Source organism: Lingula anatina, chromosome 2 (assembly GCF_051362555.1).
Source record: "Lingula anatina isolate TDL-2025a chromosome 2, LinAna3.0, whole genome shotgun sequence".
Lineage (NCBI taxonomy): Eukaryota > Metazoa > Brachiopoda > Lingulata > Lingulida > Lingulidae > Lingula > Lingula anatina.
The window spans coordinates 19,427,960-19,443,198 of NC_141768.1; the positions used below are offsets into that span (position 1 = coordinate 19,427,960).

The 15,239-nt window shown below is 33.2% G+C and overlaps 2 protein-coding genes across 4 annotated transcripts; both read left to right on the forward strand.

The window, feature by feature from the left end:
* The first annotated feature begins 20 nt into the window (after positions 1-20).
* On the forward strand, positions 21-8,611 carry LOC106169597 (exocyst complex component 5). The gene is made up of 18 exons (XM_013549096.3): positions 21-200; positions 833-1,072; positions 1,233-1,445; positions 1,676-1,743; positions 2,093-2,121; positions 2,295-2,404; positions 2,567-2,611; positions 3,124-3,264; positions 3,556-3,632; positions 3,916-4,029; positions 4,239-4,334; positions 4,818-4,968; positions 5,378-5,486; positions 5,668-5,791; positions 6,032-6,118; positions 6,495-6,603; positions 7,038-7,194; positions 7,507-8,611. The coding sequence occupies exons 1-18, from the start codon at positions 177-179 to the stop codon at positions 7,752-7,754; spliced, it is 2,142 nt and encodes a 713-aa protein (XP_013404550.1). The 5' UTR covers positions 21-176; the 3' UTR covers positions 7,755-8,611.
* Positions 8,612-9,487: 876 nt separating this feature from the next.
* On the forward strand, positions 9,488-14,849 carry LOC106169629 (peroxisomal succinyl-coenzyme A thioesterase). 3 transcript variants are annotated; one of them, XM_087004871.1, is made up of 10 exons: positions 9,488-9,724; positions 10,297-10,427; positions 10,817-10,979; positions 11,489-11,755; positions 12,011-12,180; positions 12,318-12,431; positions 12,664-12,749; positions 13,125-13,215; positions 13,776-13,892; positions 14,145-14,849. In XM_087004871.1, the coding sequence occupies exons 1-10, from the start codon at positions 9,697-9,699 to the stop codon at positions 14,316-14,318; spliced, it is 1,341 nt and encodes a 446-aa protein (XP_086860997.1). In that variant the 5' UTR covers positions 9,488-9,696; the 3' UTR covers positions 14,319-14,849. The 3 variants fall into 3 exon arrangements, with proteins under 3 accessions (XP_086860997.1, XP_013404608.2, XP_013404607.2); XM_013549153.2 differs by having other exon boundaries at positions 9,491-9,724; positions 13,688-13,892; XM_013549154.2 differs by lacking the exon at positions 13,776-13,892.
* The last annotated feature ends 390 nt before the right edge of the window (positions 14,850-15,239 follow it).

The following is a 15,239-nucleotide window of genomic DNA, read 5'->3' on the forward strand; positions in this document are numbered from 1 at the left end:
ATTTCACTCATACTTTTATGCCATTTTTCTGGGAAAATATTTGAACACTGTAAAAGACAAATTGTACAACTCCGGACAATAATAGAGGAATCAGTCGAGTCAAATTGGGTGTATACAGGAGACGTAATTTTTACATGGGGACATAAACACTCTTCAGGCGGTTCGAAATCCTAAAAATGGCTCTGCAAGAGGTTCAGAATGTAAGTGGTTTTATATTTTAAAGTTTTGTGTATCAGTTTATGATATCTGTGGAATGATCATGCAATAAAAACGTTTATAAAATTAAAAAAGACGATACGGTTTGCTCTGTCCAGAGTGAGAGAGGAAGAGAGAGGACGGACATATATCGAATGAATCACAACCCCATATATCTATATAAACTATTGAAGTTTAATTATAGTACATGCACCATGTTAAAGATTCTTTGGACTAGTACGATGACCGTTACAAATTTACAGTAAAAGTTTTGAGAGTAAAGATATTCAACTCATGGAATACCAAATTAGGCTATTCTGTTATCTCTTGCTCTCCTGTTATGAACAATGGATGTATAAAATGTAATGGGAGACTGAAATATATGTATTATCAAGAGCCATGCTTGTACCATGTTAGTTGTATGTTATAAAATGTGTTAAGACAAGAAACATGCAAATAATCTAATTTGTACAGTAGGTACCAGGGTATATATCTTGTGTACTCTTTGTTTCAGTAAAAGCCCCTCAGGCAGATGTTCATATGTATCTGTTTTGACTGTTACCTTGTTACACAGATGAATTTCTTTGTTTTTTTCCTCTTCCTTTGATGTCTATAAAAGATGGTACTTTTATTGTAGGATCCCTTTAACCCAGAAGAGTTTGTTGAAAGACTTGCTTGGAAGGCAACAAATGGCAAGTGTACCACCAGCGCAGACTTTGATCCAATGTCATTGCATCAAGCCTTTGAAAAGATGATTTTAGATCTTAAAGAGGAAGAAGTGAGAGTTGCAAAGAGGGCTGAGAGGCTGGAGACCCAGGTGAAAGAGGAAGAAAAAAAGCATCGTCAACGGGTATCTGAACTACAAAAGCAAAATCAGGTATTTTTTCTCATAAATATCAAACTTTGTTATTCATGTTGCACCTGGCCAGTTTCACTGCATTCCTGATTAATTTTGTTGCACATTTATTTGGCCTTTATTCATTGTAATTGTTCAGTTTAATAATACCCATGTTCACATATTAATGCATTATTTTTAGACTGCTTTTGCCCACTACCAAAGATTAGATGAACAGATCAATTTTGTGGCCACAAAAGTGGTTCACTTGGGAGATCTTCTAGAAGGAGCAAACATCCCTAGAACCAGAACTGTGGAGGCACAGACACTGATGAATTATTTTGCAGAATTTTTATCAGATGAACCTCCTACCTCTCCTGTTTTCAAGGATCCATTCCATGCTGGATCTGCTCAGGTACAATTGAAATAAATTAAAGTTTTCAAATCAAATATATTTTTCAAATATCAAATCAAAACCTCTTTTTTTTTTTGTAATATTATAAGATTTTTATGAACATATTGTAACATATACAACCATAGAGCAGGCTGCATTTGTCTGATGGCTGAATTATTTTTTTTATTAAATCTTGAAAGTAAGGACGATGTAGAGTACTTTTATTATCAGTGCAACGTTTTGTTTTCAAGCTACAAGCAGCGGCTGATGTCATCCAGAAACTCTATGTTATTTCCCAAGAAATTCCTCAGAATGACAGGTATGACAAGCAGTATAGTGTGGAAGGACTGTCACCAACCCCAGTATATATTTTTTATACCAGTGTTGAGTTCTTACAGCTTTTTTCTGTTTTTAACCAAGTGATCAATCTGTAGTGACCCTCCCACAAAAAGGGGGATCAAAAGGAGAGGTCAGACAATTTTATCTTATAAAAGTATACATTTATGCTGCAAGTATCTGAATGGATAAGCTTACATTTGTGCTGTGGGATTGCCTAAAGTTTTATTTGGCTATTGTGAGGATGTCTTGATTGTTATAAGAATTCAGAATTGAGCATGCTTGGCCCCAGGTGCCTCTTTTATAAATACATCCAATTTTTGTATTTCCAGATTTAATAAGGCGAGAGAAGGAATAGCAAGTAAGTTGTGATACCTATGTTTTGTAGAAACAAAAAGAAGTTTTACATAGTAGATAATTAATTGGAACAAAAAACAGAAAAAAGTGTCATAAGTTGCCATTGTCAAAGATTGACTGGCATTTTCCAAACATGATTTTAAAAAATTTAATTAACATGTTAAATCTTTATTTCAGAGAAATATGATGAAATTGAGATGGCATTAATAGAAGACTTTGTTAGAGCCCACAATGAAGGTCAAACAAGAAAAATGAAGAAGATAGCTCTTGTCTTGTCAAATTTCAAGGTATGTGCTACAACTACATGTGTATGACAACAAGTCAACAACCAAGAAAAAATATCATTGATAATTTTGTAAAAGTATGTTTTAAATTAGAATTTTTTTCGCTTTCAGCCTCTCATCTTAATTTTTTGTTCTTTATCAAAGTAACTGCATTGTTTTTTACAGGGATATAATCAGTGCATTGATGCTTTTATAGAAGAAAGCCAAAGAGTAAGTATTATTTTATTGGTGTTAATACGTGATTGATATGCATGTTTATTGAACCATGTTGTTATTGCTGTTTGCAGTGAAGAATGATCTAGCAAAATGGTGAGATTTATTAGTTCTCCGCTAGCTGTTAATAACTCACTCCTGTTTTTGTTTAATAAAGTGTTTTAAATTTATTTCAGTGTATCCTTTACTGTATTTTGACAAAATGATAAACAGATTGGTTATTGCTTCATGTAGCCATAGTTTGCAGTCAGTGACCTGACCCTTTAATCACACCTGACATTATTGAGTCATGCTGGAACCTATCATAAGTTTATATATATATATATATATATATATATATATATATATATAATTATTATAATGACAGAAACAACAGGGATAGTCTGTTTACTTATTTGATAGTAATTTCATTGAGTGTGCTTTTGATTGTTATTTTTATGGAATATTAATAAATTCTGACCTTGGCAGGTTTAAATGTATTTTTACAAGGGAGCTACTTTCTCATTTAGGGTGCATTTTTGAAGCCTGGAATATTTGATGAGATTTTGCCTTTGTGTGAGAAAACCAGTGAGTTAATCAACGAAGTCTTCATCAACCCTGAGGCAGTGATGACTAAGTTTGTGCTCAACATTTATCACAGAACACTTCAGGTATCCTGGTAACATTTTCTTAATTTTTGCATTTTGGTTTTTTTTTCGAAGATTCAAATTTTTGCCATTTTTCATGAAGGTATTATTTGGCTACATTTTATATAAAGATATTGAAATTGTCATTGATCACTGTCTATGTTGAATCATGTTGAAACATAAAGTATTCCAATGATAAAGATAAATATTATAGTAATATTATAGATAAATTTGAAAAATAACAGTTTGATAACCATATCAAATGATTAATTGACTAAAAATCACATTACTTGACATTTTTTGCCTTTTGTTTAGGAACACATAACAAGCAAGTTAACTCACAAAGATGATGCTGAGGAATATTTAAATAATTTATATGATCTTTATACAAGGTCAGTGAACATAAAATTGATCAGTTTTATAGTTATTCGAAATATATATGTATATATGAATGTGATAGATCATATAAACTAACCATAACCACAGTGATATATAGGAGTATTTAGTATTGATTGATATGCAAAGAATAATAAGATATTAAGGTTTTATCAGGAATTTTTCTCATCTTGAGTTACAAAACACCCAAAGGAGTTCTTTTTTTACTGTATTTCTTTATATCACAGTCTCCACTGTAATGTTGCTTGTTAAGCTTAAAATTCTGCTTACATTTTGTAGGACAGTACAGCTCTCCAAAGACCTATCTACTCAGCTGACTATGGGAAGTGATACATCATTCCTACAAAAGTCTTTGAAAAGTTTATTTGGACGTTATTTAGACACTTACATAAGGTAAATTAAAACATTTCATAGAGGATTTCAGTGATTATTTTCACATCATAGTTCTGACTATTGCTTAATATATAATAGATGATTTAAAACAGATTGCATCTTTCTCTCTCACTCTCTGTCTCTCTTTCATGCACAAGTACACGCATGTACACTTTTTTACAACTAATGGGCAGACCACGCAAATTGTTATCCTTTTGCTTCTGTTATAGTGTTGAAATGCAGTTTCTGAAGGAAAGGCTAGCAGCTGTACTTCAGAGGTACTATGATTCCAAAAGTCACCAGAAGAGACAAATTCAAACAGGAACGTAAGTTATTGTTTACATGCACCATAGGTTGAGTATATTTTTGAATGATTTTGCTGAATATGAACATCTTCTAGCTGTAGGTATTAAAAGGCTCATTAAACATGTTTTGCAGAGGTCTATTTTATTATGATATTTACTATATAGCCTATCTCAGACTGGATGAAATATTTAGAAATTCTTAGTTTATTAGGCATTTGTGATGAAAACTACAGTTAAGATTGGATACAAATAGTGAATACCTAATTTAAACATTGGGTTTTGATGCCATATGGTTTAATTTAATGGCATCATAAATGAGTTGTTTTTCAGTTGTCGATTGTAGAAGAGGGGAAGGGTAAAATTGTATGTTTAAATGGAAAGTGAAAAAATTTATGTTGACATTTTAGAACTTGAGTCATATTGGTTCAGTAGTGAGTACTATATTTGAATATCATCTCATAAACTTTACCAGTTTTTTACCAGTTTTTTATTTTTATTTTTTAGCATGCATGATTTCCGTAGAGAAATGCAAGCTAAAATGAATATCAACATAGGAGCACCCACAGAAAATTACAGCGGAGAAACATTCTTATCACACGAGGTGGCGATCAATGTCTTGCAGGAATCAAAAATGGCATTTAAAAGGTGTCAAGCAGTAAGTATGCACTGTATTATTTATTTGTTAATTTGTTTATTTTTAGTAGAAATTGCTTGAGGTATATCAGAACTAAGATATTTATTGACGGAAAACTTTGGAATAATGAAGTGGCATTATACATTTCAAAAGGCTACAGAAAAATATGAAAATGCAGTGACAAGAGCATAGGGTTGAGAAAAATCGAGACATTTTGTCCTCAATTATTGGTTAGAGATGGAACAATATTATAATAAAAATACTTTAAAAGGTTGTTAACTATTGAATAATCGTTTTCAATCTTTTTTTCTGTTCACTTAAATGCAAAATGTAAAATATTTAACGTGAGACAGATGTGTCTAGTGAAAAGTGTCAGAACGAAATAGTCAGTTGAAATAAGAATGAGTCAATATGGCTTTCCATTTTACAGCTCTCCAGTCAGTCAGAAACATCAAACAATGCAGTGAAGGTGTTTGACTGCCTGGTGCAGTATCTGTGTATAGAACACATTGATTATGCTATTGAGCTGGGACTGCAAGGTAAAGATAATTTCGCAGTCAAGTAAAATGATATAGATGAAAAATAATGATAATGTCATTTTGAGATTATAATTGTAGTGGGATGTTTGTATTCTTTTTCTTCTCATGTTATAATATCTTGTGACTGAGTTAATTTTTGTTATCTTGGATAACATTAAAACTTGATTATATTTTGTTTCAGCCATTCCCCTGCCAGAGCCAAAGAGCACACCAGACACATATTTCTTTGCTGTAGTTGGGGATTCAAACACAATATTTCACTTGTTTGAGAAACAGTTTAATGACAACTTGGTACCACTAATTAGGTAGGATGTGAATTATCCTGCTTATATGCTACATTGTCTTAACCATTTATGTTAAGGACAATTGCAACTTTTTATTACCTCTGCAAGCTGTTAACATGTACATGTATAAACACTTATTCTTTAGTCACAATATGTTATCACAATGTGAAATTGTTGATATTGTATTTCCTTCAATACAAAGGCAGCTATGAAATTAGTTTAAAATAATTAGATATTCATTGTATTTCAATCAATTTCCAGTTCTTCCCCAAGGCACAGTGAATGTTTGCAACGAAAGCGGGAGTTGATGGAGCAAATGGAGAACAAACTAGATATTGGTCTGGACAGGTAGGAACCTTGTATTCGGACATGAGATAAGATTAAATGCTTTGTAAGTTGAATAAATTATGGGAACAATTTAACAAAAATATAGGCAGATTGAGACCGTCTTCTGGAAGACAGTCAGATTTTCAAGTTTACATTGACGGGTATCTAATTTTTTTTGGTCAGAAGACGGTCAAAAATGGAGGATGGATCAACAAGGATAATTTGGAAGACTGTCAGAAAATATCTCTGGATATTCCCCTGAGAAGCATTTTTATTTGTAAACTAAATCAGACACTTTTATGGGAGCATTGCATGATGAAATGTCATTCATGTTTGATTTTTGTTAAGAATCCTTTATTTTCAAAAAATACTGAAATTAGAATTATTCCCTTCTCAGGACCATCCAGGCAGTGGTTGGTTGGATCAAGTATGTCCTGTCTACTGAACAGAAGCGGACTGACTTTAAGCCAGAGAATGAGGAGGCTCCAATGTTAATGTATTCACAGGTAGGATCAAACTGGATAGATCAATCAAACTAGAGACCTCTAAATTGAGAATTTTTTTAACTACATAAAAATTACAGATATGATATGCTATGTATCTGATGTTTTTAAGTGGTATTAAGTTTCAAATCTCTTGAAATAATAAAACACATATACACACAGGTCATAGTTATAGATTCTGTACTGTAATGATGTAACCATTTCTTTGTGTTTGAAATGGGTATAGAGAAAATGAATATCAAATTTAAGGTGCTATAATTGATCATGTTCCAGCCAAGTCCCAACTCTTTGCAAAACATTGAATTCTTGCACAGTCACTTCTTCATCTTTCCAGCACAGCAACAATTGAAAAAGTATAAAATGATTGTTTTTTCTTTGGAATCTTATTTATTATAAAGTTCACATAACTCATCATGTTTTTTCCCTTGCTCTTGAAGGCATGTATTCAGGTAGTGAAATATGTACACGGTCTGCTTAGAGGGATTAGAGAAAGTCTTGACGGAAAGAACCTGGAAGCTGTCCTCACTGAACTTGGCATACGCTTTCACAGAGTGGTGTATGAGCACTTACTACAGTTCCAGTATAACTCATTGGGTCAGTATATTGCCTTTGCAGGATATTTGGTTTTAAAATGTTGTCATGTATAAAATGGGTAACCTCTTTTCAGAATAATTCCTCACTTTCTAATTTGGAAAGGTTCTAATTGAAAGTATTCACAAGGCTTTGATAATATATAAGAATACTTTGTATTTAGTATTAGTTTAAAAAGCTAACTTCTATAGGCATAATTGTAAACTGAGACCAAAATCTTTAAAGTGACTTACATTTACTCATTTACTTCTTTCATGTGGATGATTTTTGAAGTATGAATTTCATCTGGTATTTATGAATCAGTAACATTTTCAGGTGCTATGTTGGCTATCTGTGACGTGAATGAGTACAGAAAGTGTGTTAAGGAATTTGGTGTTCTTCTGGTTACGCAGCTCTTTGACACCCTCCATTCCTTGTGCAATCTGCTGGTGGTTGTACCAGAGAACTTGAAGCAAGTGTGCACCGGCGAACATGTGGCGGGGCTGGACAAGAATGTCATGATGACTTTTATACAGTTGAGAACAGACTACAAGACAGCAAAGCTGGCAAACCAGTTTAAATGAACAAGATCTTGAGCTTCCTTTCCGACCATCTTAAGCTCTGTCTGATATCATGTTGCCTCAAACAAGTTCCCTGTCAATTATCATTTGCTTTTTGGATGTTAAGTGGGAAGATAAGACATAATTTCAGTAAAGCATTTTAAAAATATTTCCACTGACAATTAAGGCTCCTAAAGGATGACCAGTACTGATGTCTAGTCTCACTTTGCTTTATGCAGTACTGTTGGATGATCTTAGAGATAGTTCATGGAGTCATTCAAGGTGAACAGTTATATCTCTCTGTTTGTATCCAACGTGCAACATCCACTCTACTTGCCAAGCTCCTTGGGATGTTTTGGAGGTATTATTTCCCTTAAATTAGATGTGAAAATTTGACTGGCAACCAAATGCACCAATGGCAGATTTGTAACACAGGGTATACAACTCTTATTGCTTATTGCGAGAATGTTCAACTTCTGCAACCTTGAAATTGTATATTTGTTGTTGCTACAGCTATGTCATTGGTTTTGTGTAAATTGTCAAATTTTGACCATATTTCTAGTTATTGAAATTTTTCATTGCACAAATGGGAAGTTTGTACAGACACATTAAAAAGGGATGTTAGTTGCTTCCCTACATGTGAGGGACTAATTACTAACTTAAGGGTGCCTCTACCATACATCCTTTACTATATATGTTACCATCAAAGTTAACAGTGGAACAACTTGACTGTTTTAGAAATAAGTGGGCTTGAAGATGTTGTTATATGTGTTTGATATATTCAAGTTAATAGAAACCAAGTAAATAACAGAACTATTAATCTGTATTTATAGGCATATTAAAATTGTCTTGTGTTCCATAAAAATTTACATAGTTTTTAACTTCTGCCTTTTCACTTTAACATTATACCCTGGCTATCAGTCAAGTCTGTAGAGAACCCCTGCAAGCAGCGAATTTACATGATGTAATATCATGCCTTTTTGGCAGGTACACATCTATTACCTGAAGATGTTGACAATTTTTTCCAGTTTTTTGTTGCAGTCAAATATCTTCAAAGCCAAAGCATGTAACCCTTGACAAATAAGCAGTCATGCAAAAACTTTAAGAAAAAGATAATTCCACGCTGATAAATTTTTCATTAAATTTTTATTTTTTAATATATCTCTTATAATTTGTGTTAAAAAACTTTTAATAATTATTTATTTGGCCAATTTTGATGCACTACTGCATAATGCTTTGAAACAGCATAATCACTCTTACACTCTTACATTCTGTACTGCAGGTATATAACTTGTTCAGTGAAAAACTAGCAAGTGATTCACTTTCATGGGCTATAAACGCCACTGAAAATGCTAATTTGTAAAAAATAAAATATTCAAAAAAAAAAATAATAATAATAAATAATAATAATTACCGTAAATGTAAACTGATCAGGCCGATTTTCAAAAGCAACCTGCTTCTTTGCCGAACGAAGCCAGTCAATATAAATTAAAAGTAAAACAAAACTACGATTTGGAAGTTATGGGGCGAACGTCACCAAAATTGTCCAATGATAATAATAATAATAATTACCGTAAATGTGAACGGACCCATGCCGATTTTCCGCAGGCCCCGATTCCCACGCCAAGGGGGGGGGGGGGGTCGCCTTCGGACCCATCCCCCTTCAAATAATCCTGGATCCGCCCCGTCCCATATATATAAACCTCAATGCTCCCACTAACCCTGACCTGTATACACTAAATTGGATTTCCAATCCTAGGACTACCGTTCCTGTCACACCTGTCTGAGTACGATGATCCTCTGAGACCGTCACGCTGACCGTGGCCGTACAATATGTGGTTTCCAAATACAAAAGAGCCTTTGAGACTGTAAACAGGTTGTGATTAAGCGGCGAACATTATGCTGCATATCGTGCAAACTGTTGAAAGAGTTAAACTGAAAGTTACATCCTCCAATCCTGAGTGCAATGGTCCAGAAAATCATCAGTGTGTTCGGTAAGTGATATTACACGGGAAAGTCCATAACTTACTGGCAGTGCGAGTACCGGTACAACGCAAACTGATTCGATATACCATCCCTCCCTCCCAATTTATGGGGAAATTTATATCAGAATTATGCTCGATTTGGCCTTTGGCTCTCACGTTAATTGATCAGTTTTAAAATGTTCAAAGGCCAGCATGAGCAAGAAGACCTGACTGGCCATTCCATTTAAGTTTGTGAAAATTATGCAATAACATTTGTATGAAACGCCAAATTCCAAGTGCATGCAGAGGCAGGCGAGACGAGTCAGTTTTTTTTTTTTTTTTTCGAGTGAAATACAATTGGAAGATCACTGCCTCTTGGTGGTTACCTTTTTTCCCCAAGTTGAGCCCAGATACACTTTCCCTGAATTGCTATATTTCATTACGTGTATTATGACTCAATCTCGACATTTCGGAGATCAAGTCATGGTGAATACCTGTATTTTAGGGCATTTCCTTCTCCTGCTTCTACCAAGTGATATTTTTTTTGTTCACTGTTTGCCAATAATTTTATTTCCCTAATCTTGATACTTTTCAATATCCAGGAAAACAACATATTCAACTTAACAGTTTGTGCACAAATGCAACTCCCAAAGCTTTTGTATCATCATGCAAACACACAACGAATGTGCCAAAGATTCATGTGGTGCCTGGCAGGGTAATGATGGATAAGAAGGTATGTGCAATAAAAGTGTTTGTGATTGGGAAAACGTGGTTCAAGCCCTAGAAGACTCAAACTAGTTACTATCTTTAGATGGCATGTCTTGTTTTTTCAGATCATTGTCTATGCAAACAGGATTGCAACAGGTTGTAAAAGCCTGGAAATAAAATACTTTCCAAATAAGCCCAATTAAAGTCTTGCGCAAAATAAAATAATAATAATAATAATTATAATTATAATAATTATTATTATTATTATTATTATTATTATTATTATTCATGTTTTGTCTTACTTTTGTATTGTTTTCTAAAATATGTTACTTTTGTATTTTGTTATTAATTATTAGTATTATTATTATTTTGTTTATTTGTATGTTTAACCATTTGAATTTGCTTCCCATCTAGGTTGAACTTCAAATCAAAGGTCTGAAATCTGGAGCTGCTGTTACAGTGAAGTCATTCTTGGAGGAGAGGGGGATGAAGTTTGGAGCTTATGCACATTTTATTGCCAACAGTAATGGAGAAGTGAACACTGCCACGTTGCCATCTCTTGGTGGATCATATAAAGGTATAATAGCTTTTTTTGTTTAGGCAGGTAGCAGGATTTATTGTCTTATCATTGTCATATTAAAATTGCTCCTTAATAGGCCACTAATAGAGCTTTACAGCCAGCTTTCATGTGCAGCACATGAAAATCTAACTAAAGTGATAGAGCATTATATATGTAGAGCTATAGTCTTGGTGCTTTGCTATGTTAATTGAACATTTCCTTACAAATAAACTCATTTTTGTGGTTGAAATACTGTTCGTTGAAATCAAGAAATACTCAAAAGCAAGAAATACTCCATTTTATTCTTCCTGAATGTATGAATGTTGTAGTTATTGATGCAAATAAACCAAAATTTTGTCTAAGAAGAATGGCATATCATCTTTGGAAAAAAGAAAGACACTAATATATTTATTAACACAACTATATAAATTTCAGACAATTTTTTGGAATTAAAATATTATATGATTGTCATAAAAAATTTGGAAAAACAAAATATGGAAATAATGTTTTTATTTGCTCAAATCCAGGGACAGATGCAATGGGATTATATTGGAGTATGATACCAGAGCCTGGTCAGCGAGATGGACTGAGATTGATGAAGAAGGATGTTACAACACCCTACAATGTACATATATCATTGCTCAGTGGGCACATTGACCCATACTCTCCAAACAGCGGTAAAGTTCAGGTCCCAGTAGGTGAGACTAATATTGAAAGACTTTATATGGCTGATAATGTGGAAAGAATACCAGTTAGAGAAGGAGCTTTACGGGGAGCACTTTTTGTTCCAAAAGGTACTATTTTAAACATGTTCTTAGCTTCTGTCAAAGTAGATCTATTTATATTCAGGCTTTGTTAAACCACATTTATTAATTTTTTGTTCCTCCATGGAGCGCTCTTTATAGCAAAAGCTATTAATATTTATTATTGATTGATTTATTTTATATTTTGTATATGATAAAGGAACAATATGTATATAGCCTTTGCTAGAATTGAACAAATCAGCTTTTTGTTATCATTGTTTGATCTTCTTTATTATATTTTATCAGACCCAGGGCCTTATCCAGGTGTGATTGACCTGTTTGGAACTTCAGGTGGCTTGATAGAACACAGAGCTGCATTGCTTGCATCAAGGGGATTTGTTGTGTTAGCATTGGCATACTTTGCCTATGAAGATTTACCAGAGACTCTTATGGATATAGACTTGACATATTTTGAGGTACATCTTTACAACAAGGGCTTACACTGTCAGTATTCGTTATAGATATCCACTTTTCTCCTTTTACTAAGGGCTGCATATGATTTAATTTTTATTTAAAATGTAAAACATTTATTATCTACTTGGCTTGTTCATAGGAAGGTGCGGAATGGCTAAGTCACCATCCAAGTGTGACTCCAGGTGGTATTGGAGTGATTGGAACATCTAAAGGTGCAGAAATTGCTCTGCTTATGGGCATTCATTTTCCTCAGGTATGTATTTTTAGTAATACACAGTGCTATTTATCTATTAGTTATGGAGTGTGGGGTGGGGGAGAATAAATTCCCCTTTCTTGATATACATTGTCTGTCAATGATTAACTAAACAACTTTATTATCACTCAAAGTTGTAGTCTGAGAACTCAGTGAGAAGGACTATTTTAAAAAAAAGAGAGAGAGAATCTACAGGTTCTAATCTCATCAACTCACATCTGCATGATTTCAGGTAAAAGCAGTAGTAAATGTCAGTGGACCAGCATACCTTACTACTTTTCATTTGAAGTTTGGGGATGCAATCTTACCAGCAGTACAGTAAGTAAATATATAAGTAAACATAACAATTAGTAACTTTACGTTTAAAATCCCATTGCATCTCTCCCTGGATAAAGGTAAACAAAACCATTGTTTCATATATTGTTTATCAAAATTGGTTCTAACAATCACAAGATAAAAACTGTCTGATGTAAATTTAAATGTTTTTTGAATAAAGTCTTTTTTCTAAAGTTATGTTGATGACTCTCATTTCTGATGTTCATGTGTATGTTTTAAAATTCTGAAAGTTTGACAGGAATGTTGACATTCTTTATTTATTTGACTGAAGTTTGCATGTCTTTTTCTTTCAAAAAATTATGATATTAGTCATTAAAAAATAAAAAAGGTAAAAAATTGTTAAATCCATTATTTCAGCCGAGATACTTCTAGAATAATTATGAAAGAACATGGCATTTCCATCAAAGAATGCTACCAGGAAGGTATAAATGAAGATGTGTCTTTCAAGGTAATGATTCTTGATTCTTCTGAATCCAAAGTCAGCTGAGCGACATGTACAAATGGTTTATTATATATGATTATATATGATTAAAACTGTAATTGTATTCAGCTGTTATATACCTAACCATACACACATGCCAACTATATAATTGATAATTTACTCTGAATATTACTAGTACATGTATCCAAATAATTACTTTTACTCAAGAATATGTGCTTTGTTTTAAAAAAGTAACCATTTGTAGCTCAGCTGACTTTGGATTCAGAAGAAAGCATTCAGGGATATGTTTGTGTTTTGAACATTATGAATTTGTTTCAACAGTACCGCATGTCTGTCCATATAAAATCCAAAAATTGCTGAATAATGCAGTATGTTAGTTGTGTTACTAATATGCACAAGCAACTATTATTAAGCTTTCACAGTTGAAAGGTAATTAGTATAACAAAAAGTGAAATTTCCTTTTTTTTTTTCTTTTGAGGTGGAAAAAGTTGAGGCCCCTTTGTTGTTATTTTTTGGCAAAGAAGATCCAACATTCGATGTTACCCAGAGTGCAAAAATGATTTCAGACAGGTTACAGTCTTATGGACACAAGGACTATGAGATCCATGTATATGAAGGGGCAGGACATCTTATTGAACCTCCCTATGCACCTCATTGTAAAGGATCTTACCACAAATTATTTGGTATGCAAAGTTAATAATAGTTCATAAAGTGAAAGGTATAGGAACCAAATTATTGGCATGAAATTTAAGTTTCTGTTAAACAAAGTTTGAGCTTGTTTGACTTATGGCTAACCAATTTTTGGAACAAATTATACAGTGTACAAACATGACTTCTTAATTTTGTAATTTCAAATTTTTTAAATGTTATAATAACAAATCCATAGAGATTTGTATTTTTCCTCTTGAATATATTTACTTTTCTCCTGGTTCCAGGAACTAATATGGCATGGGGAGGAGATGCTCAGGCACATATCAAAGCTGAGGTCCATCATTGGAAGAGAACACTGGAATTCTTCAGGAAACATTTGTCTACCCCTTTTCCCTCTAGATTATGACAAGTACATCCCAATTAAAAAGTTCCATCAAGATTTGATCAGACATGTCTGAGAAAGTTTCATAGAAAATGACTAGCAGCATTCAGACATTAACCCAGCATTAAACCAGAGAAATGAAAATTGCAGTAATTGGACACAGATACTGGGAATAAAAATTGCAAATAATAAAGTATTGATAAGAAAATGGATTATTTAATTGAGTCCCTGCATTTTCTAAAATTAGGTCAGAGAAATTCACAGCATTTCCTGTTCAGGTCACTTTTTCAAGTCACATATAGTTCATTTCAAGAGATAACATTTCATTTTGGCGGGAAAAATGCCATACAGCAGATTTTTGGGGGTTAACTACAATATTTGCATACTTACCAATGGTTAATGAATCAGTTCCGACATTCAAAGGTAGTTAACTGTTTTTTGATGTATTTTTGTAATAATCTCTTAAGAGATTATTATGGATGGTAGCCATTTATTGGATCTATTAGGGTCCAGGTGGTCCAATGGCAAGCACAAATGTCACCATAGCCAAAAATTACTGTTTTGGTGGTAAAATGGAATTTATTATATTTCTGTGTGTAGTTTACAATGTATTTTTTTTTTTTTTTGGGGGGGGGGGGGAATATTTGCATCTCATATAAGGGGTTGTTAACCCTTAAAGTACCCGACTTATTAGTTTTACCTTGTCTTCTATATTTTAATGCATTGACCTGACATGTTTTATAAAGAACAGCCAATGAATCATTATGACGAAGAATCTGCCAAAATTGCAATGGATTTCTGCTAGCTATTTGAGATATGGTAGATATCTGTGTAGATATTTTAGCACACAAAAACTAGTAAAAAACAAGAATCCTATTAGGTAATTATCAAAAGAAAGAAAATATGATCATACGTGGTTATATAGTGCTAAATTTGTCTCAGCACGGCATTTTTGGTAAAAAAGTTTAAAAAGGGAGACGTGAGTTACAGCACCTCG